The sequence below is a fragment of the Molossus molossus genome, unplaced genomic scaffold (assembly GCF_014108415.1).
Source record: "Molossus molossus isolate mMolMol1 unplaced genomic scaffold, mMolMol1.p scaffold_m16_p_1, whole genome shotgun sequence".
Lineage (NCBI taxonomy): Eukaryota > Metazoa > Chordata > Mammalia > Chiroptera > Molossidae > Molossus > Molossus molossus.
Genome location: NW_023425344.1, coordinates 2,682,810 through 2,688,835, shown reverse-complemented (window position 1 = coordinate 2,688,835; position 6,026 = coordinate 2,682,810). Strand labels below are relative to the sequence as shown.

Below are 6,026 nucleotides of genomic sequence, written 5' to 3'. Positions count from 1 at the left end.
CACACCAACGCGGCATGATTTTTGTTTTCTTTACCCTGCACGGCCGTGCCTATGAGACACTGCCCGCGAGCGCACCGGCTGCCACGCCGTGGGAGGGAAGCCGTCCCGACGGCTGGGTGTGAAGGTGCGCCCCGTGCAGTGACAGCCAGGTCACACGGTACAGCGCACACCTGAGTCCACCCCCTGGCCTGTCCGACACGAACGCCCCAAGGAGCCTACTTTCCTGGACGCAACAGACTTTTGACCCTGAGCCACGTCTTGACCTGTTGGTTGAACAGGTGCTTCAGACGCAAGACCAGACAATAAACCAGTGACAACCAAGGCCAGAGGTGACAACCCAGGATGCTCAGAAAAGCACTGGTAAATGAGGGCGCAGGCTGCTCCGAAGGGGTGTGAGGGGGCGGAGGGCCCCACCCCGGCACCAGAGGCCGGGGTGTCCGAGGACCTGCCAGCCCCTCTGCTGAGAAAACCACGGGGTCTGAGGAAAGCAGCAGGTGCAACACTCCTCATCCTCCCAGCGGACACCGGAGAGACCGGAGAGACCGGCGTGACCCCAGCTGGCAGGCCCGCCCCTCTCTGGCTGGGACCCAGGTGGGGACCTCTGAGGAACAGGCCCCGGGGGCATCGGCAGGCGCCTCTGGTCATTCGGATTTGCGCTCAGAACCGACCGTCTAGACTGCCGGGTCTGGAAGGCCGTCTGTTGCTCCCATCTCTGCAGGCACAGAGGCTCTAATGCACAAAACAGCCCTACACACGCGAAGGTTTGTTTAAAACCAAGGAAACCGCCCGGCCAGACACGTTAAATTCAGGCAGATTGCTCCCTGGTTAGACTCCCCGATACTAGTGACTCGTGCTATGTGCCGGCCCGAAGACGGGCTGGGCCCCAGAACGTCGGGCCCCAGCGGGCGACAGGTCAGCCTCAGCCTGTCCAGCTCTGCCGCCTCTGGCCCCTGGCCCCTGGCCCAGGCAGCCATTTGGCCTTGAGGGCCAGATTCTCGTGTGTACCACGGGCACAGCGACTCCCCCACACCGCTGTCGGAGGGTCCAGTGAGACAGAAAGTTCCAGCATGCTCCTTAAGTAGCCACTCGGCCCGGCCCGTGTGGCTCGGTTGGCTGAGTGCCGTCTGCACCACGAGGTCACTGGTTCGATACCTGGTCAGGACACATGGAGGTGTGCGGGAGGCTGCTGATAGATGTTTCTCTCTCTCTCAAATCAATAAAAACATATTTAAAAGGGCTCGGGTGACTCCGTTGGTCAGAGCCGGTGAGAGTGTCAGCCCTACGCCAAGGCTGCGGGTTCTATCCCGGGTCAGGGCACATACAAGACTCGACTGATAAATGCATAGATAAGTGGAACAACAAATCGATGTCTCTCTCAAATCAACCAACTAAAATAAAATAATAAAATAAACAGAGGCAGCCACTGATGCTCCTGGCAGCTCTGGGGTGGGGGTGAGGGTGCACACCTCTTTTCTCGGCATGAAAACTGAGGCTTGAGAAGCAACCAGCCACATCATTTAAAGAAATCTGGTCTTTAAAAACAGACTCATGTCCACACCCTTCCTGTGCTCAGAGGTTCTCTGGGCCATTTTGAAAAATAAGAACCCAGGCTGATTCGTTCTGCACCCCATGGGCACCTGGGTCAAATCTGCCTGCCGGGCTCCACGGTGACAGAGGTCGGAGGGCACTGGGGCTGCTGACGGCACACCGTGCCCTCCCGGACTGACCAGAGGCCAAAGGAAATGCAGACCGGCCAAGAGGGCCCAGCACCAGGCTCCATCCTGACCTTGAAAACATGAGTTTTGGGGAGGTGCTCAGCGACCCCCGTCTGGTCTCAGTGACCGGAACAGGCACTCACAGACCTGGGCCGCGCGGGGGGCACGGGCGAGGGCACACGCACACGCACACGCACACACGGAAGGGCCTGCTGAGCACACGCTCCATGAGGCTGAGCAGCCCGGATTCACCAGTGTGCAGAGCGAACCGATTCAAGCAACGGGCACATGACCTGGCGGCCGGGACGGCAAACTGACCAGATGTTCCAATTATCAGACATTTTTTATTTGGAAACATATCCTTGATGGAACATGATTTTCTTTTCCTTAAGACTCTGAAACAGCGTCATTCTGGTGGTCTACAGAGCAAATCAGTCCAGCTGGAATTTGACCACATGGTAAAGCCAGATCGTTGAGGAACCAGACCGGCGGCGTCCACCCCCGGCGACGGCCGAGTGGCTGCTGAGCACAAAACCCCAATCATGAGCTGTCGGCTTCATTTTCCACGTGTGAGAATAGAATGCGTGAAGTTCTCATTGTCAAAAGCCGATGGTCCGTTAAGAAGAGGTGAGCTGTTGGTTTTCCGTTCACACAGCCAACGGGCTGCCCCCCTGTGAGACTTGAGGCGCAGACGGGCCAGGGCCCCTGGGCTGGCACGGTGGCACCAGGAAGCGGGTGCTGCGATCTGAGGTCCGTGTCTTCACTGGCTTCGTCGGACTGAGTGGGACGCGCTAGGCAGCTACAGCTTCGAGCTCAAGGTCCCGATGGCAGGCTTGTTGGTGCAGAATTCCGGCCACCATGACACCCTCTCCAGCACTTGGCTGTCCTGAAGGATGGTCCCCCAGAGGTTTTTATAGAGCTGCAAAGAATAAAAACGCACATCAACAATGGTGTCCTCTGATGGCCACGTGTGCAAAACCAACTCCCGTGTAAGCCCTTGTTAACCCACGGGGATTCTCTCCTGTCGCCTTTCATGAAAAGTGTAAGATGACTTACCTTTAATTTTTATTAACCTCTTTTCCCCAGTAGAAAACAATGGGGAAATGCAACTGTAAAATACCATCAAGTACACTTAGGAGGGAAACACCCCCCTTGTCTTGTCTTTGGAAATTGTCTCCAAGGACAGACGCTGGGTCCCGGTCGAGTGTGGCCACAACGGAGTCCGGCGGGTCTGCGTTTCTGCTGTGCCGACGCCCATCCCCGGCACCTGCAGGCTGCCGGCTGGCACGGTGGAGGCGCAGCCAAGCAGAGAGTGACAGCCGTCGGGCTGGCCTGCTGTGTGGTCCCCAGCCCCCTGGCCCAGCAGGCCTGGCACATACTGTCCCTCTCTGCCTGCCCAGTGACTCCTCCAGGGCTTTCAAAACAAACAGCTTTCAGCCAAGTCACCTCACTAGACAAACAGAGCAGCTCCGAGGACGGTCACGAGAATCACATGTGGCCAAGTCCGCACCAGCTCCCAGCAAAGTGAGTGCCCAGGTCAGGAGCCCGTGGCAGACAAGCCCCCTCGCCGTCCGGGGACAGGAGAGGGATCCATTTCACTGTCACGGAGCCACACTCCCTGCACCTACTGAACGCACTTGGCCCCTTGGGCTCCACCACTGCCGTTCTTGGCTCCCGGAGACCAGAGCCGGCGCTGGCTCCACGGGTTGTAAATCCGAGGTACGGTTTATAACCGGGAGCACCGTGCTCCATCACACGGCCGTCTCGGGCGTCTGCCGCAGCTGGTTCGCTCACTCGCAAGGAGTCTCTTACTAGCGGCACCTGGTGTAAACACCCGCCCACAGACTGGAGAGACGCATGTTTCTGTGGGCGGGGCCCCCGCTGGCTGGGGTGTCAGAGGGGCGCACGTGGGGAGGGCCTGCGGTCACCCCGCCCTGACTCGGGCGGCCTCCTGTACCGCAGCTCACGCCCGTGCTCAGGGACCTTGTCCAGGGCAGGCACCCCAGTGTGCTCAGGGGTCCCCAGAAGATGCCACCCCCAGCCCTCCCTGACAGGCCGATGCCCACCCACCTGGGTGCCTGCTCAGCCCCCGCCAGCCCCTCTCCCACGGGCTGAGCGTGGCCGCCTCTGCAGCCCTGGCCGGACCGGGGGACCAAGGGGCACTCCCCGGCCTCGTCCTGGCTCTGCCACTTCCTGGCGGGGTGGCCACCTGGCCCGGCTGTGGGTTTCTGCCCAACACTGGGCATGAAACATCCACCCATCCAACGGGAACTCTCTGTCCTCCACACCCTCCACCCAGCACGCATGTCCGACCCAAGTGTGGCATAGGCTGGGAGAGGTCAGGGCCCTGCCCTTCCTGGACACGGCAGTTGCAATGCAGAGTGACTGTGAGGTGCCGGCCTGTGTCCTCTGAGGACAGGTGCAGGCTTGTCCCTCACCACCACCCTCCACGCAGACCCTGAGCTAGCAGCAGGCGTCTCACAGAGGACACGGTCTTGGGGTCAGGGGTGGGGGCACCCCCTGTTCCAACGCTAGCAGCTGTGAGCCCTCAGGCACGTCCCCAGACAACACGGAGGATACCCGTAGACAGCGCAGTGCGGGGAAGCGCGGAGCAGATCCGCGAGCGCCACCCAGCACTGGCATCTCCGTGTGGCAGCCACGAGGGATAGTCTGGGCTCAGTAACGAGCGCACGGAGGGTTACACAGCAGACGGAGCGGGGGCGTGAGTCGAGACACCTCACGGAGGCCGGAAGACCTCTCTGAGAGGCGGCATTTTGCTTAGAACCCCAGGAACGGAAGTGCTCCAGGCAGTGGGGACAGCAGGTGCAAAGGTCCTGGGGTGGAAGGAGCCTAGCATGATGGATGAGCAGAGAGGACAGTAGGCTGGAGGCGGGTGGGCAGGAGGAGCACAGTGCACGGTGACCTTGGAGAACCAGCCCGGGCCGGGCCAGGCAGCGGGCACAGGAGGAGGGCTGGGGCGATTTCAGGGGCGGGAGTGCTGGCGGAGGACGCGGTCAGAGACGTGGCCTGACAACACTCGCTTTGTGAGAAATCATTCTGGGGGCGGGGCCAGAGGGCTTAGGGAGCCGCACAGGCGTCCCCAGGGAGTGCAGGCTGGAGAGGGGGTGCCCGGCCAGCGGGGGGCAGGAGCCAGCCCTGTGAGATGATCGGGAAGACCGGGCTGGAAAGGGAGTGTTAAGGGAGGGAGACGCTGCAGGGTCCCGGGCCCCGCATCACAGCCCTACAGAGCCCCGCTACCCACCCCCCATTTCTCAGGGGAAGGCTCTGGGGGACAAGACACCCTGGCTTCTCCCTCCACCCCTCCACCGCGGCCGGAGCGTGACAACGGCCCGCGGGCGTCAGGAGACTCCTGGGCAGGCCACCACCTCAGGCCCTGCAATCACTGAGCAGCCCCCGGGGCCCCTCACCTCGCCGTCGGCTCTGGCAATCGGGGAGTCCAGGATAAAGTCAGGAGGGGCCAGCACGTCCACCAGGGCAACCGCGTCGTCCTTCAGCTGTTGGGAAACAAAGGCCACACACTTGGCATCGCCCCACGTCTCCATGGCGACCAGAGGAACAGAGCCCTGCAGTTTGTTGCTGGACGGCTAGCAACGGTAACCCTAGCAGGCGGCTTGGTTCCCAGCCCGCGTCCCCTCGAGGGGTGAGCCTCCAGCTCTCCCACCAGGCTGCCCTCTGCCAGCGGTTCAGTCTGCCGGCCGGTAGGGGCTGCTTGCAGTAGTGACCCCCGCAGCGCCCACTGCCTGCCTCTGACCCCCGACTGGTCTGGGCAGCGGCTGCTCCAACCCAGGAGCACGTGCCAGGGCGAGCCCCAGGGCGAGGCCCCCTGCGCCACTGGAACAGCCCTGACGCGCGCCTGGGCGGCTCCGCTGTCCCGCCCTCTGGTCGTCCGTTGCTGATGAGTCTTCAGTATGGAGCGCACGGGAGGCCTCTCTTGAAATGCAAAAACACATTTCTGCTCTTTCAGTCCTTGTGCAACGCCACAGCTGTGCCGAACAGACCGCGGGGACGGGCGGCCTCACGTGGACCGAGAGCGAGCGGTCAGCACAGGGGTTCCCAGCCCCGACGCCGGGCTCACTCGCTCACCGGCCCACAGCCCTGGGTCGCAGTGAACCTGGACGCAGTGGGCGGCGGGTGGACAGGGGGCGTGGGCTGGTTCCTGTACCTGTGACCCGCGGCCTGGCCACGGGGGGGGGGGGGGACAGCGGGCTGGAGCGCCAGGGACACAACGCTGTGACTGTGAACCGCACACAGCACCATAAGCCACCAGGACGATGCCCGTGCCGCTGGTCT

At 62.1% G+C, this 6,026-nt stretch overlaps 1 protein-coding gene across 8 annotated transcripts in view; it reads right to left on the bottom strand.

Moving 5' to 3' along the window:
* Positions 1 to 2,098: 2,098 nt before the first annotated feature.
* Positions 2,099 to 6,026, bottom strand: part of ACOX3 (acyl-CoA oxidase 3, pristanoyl) — a 45,739-nt gene continuing 41,811 nt past the window's right edge. For all 8 annotated transcript variants that reach the window (XM_036272077.1, XM_036272052.1, XM_036272092.1 and 5 more), the window contains 2 exons: positions 5,144 to 5,230; positions 2,099 to 2,634 (listed from right to left, as the gene is read on the bottom strand). In XM_036272077.1, the coding sequence (XP_036127970.1) occupies positions 2,515 to 2,634; positions 5,144 to 5,230 (207 nt within the window). In that variant the 3' untranslated portion in view covers positions 2,099 to 2,514. The remainder of the gene's footprint in view (positions 2,635 to 5,143; positions 5,231 to 6,026) is intronic.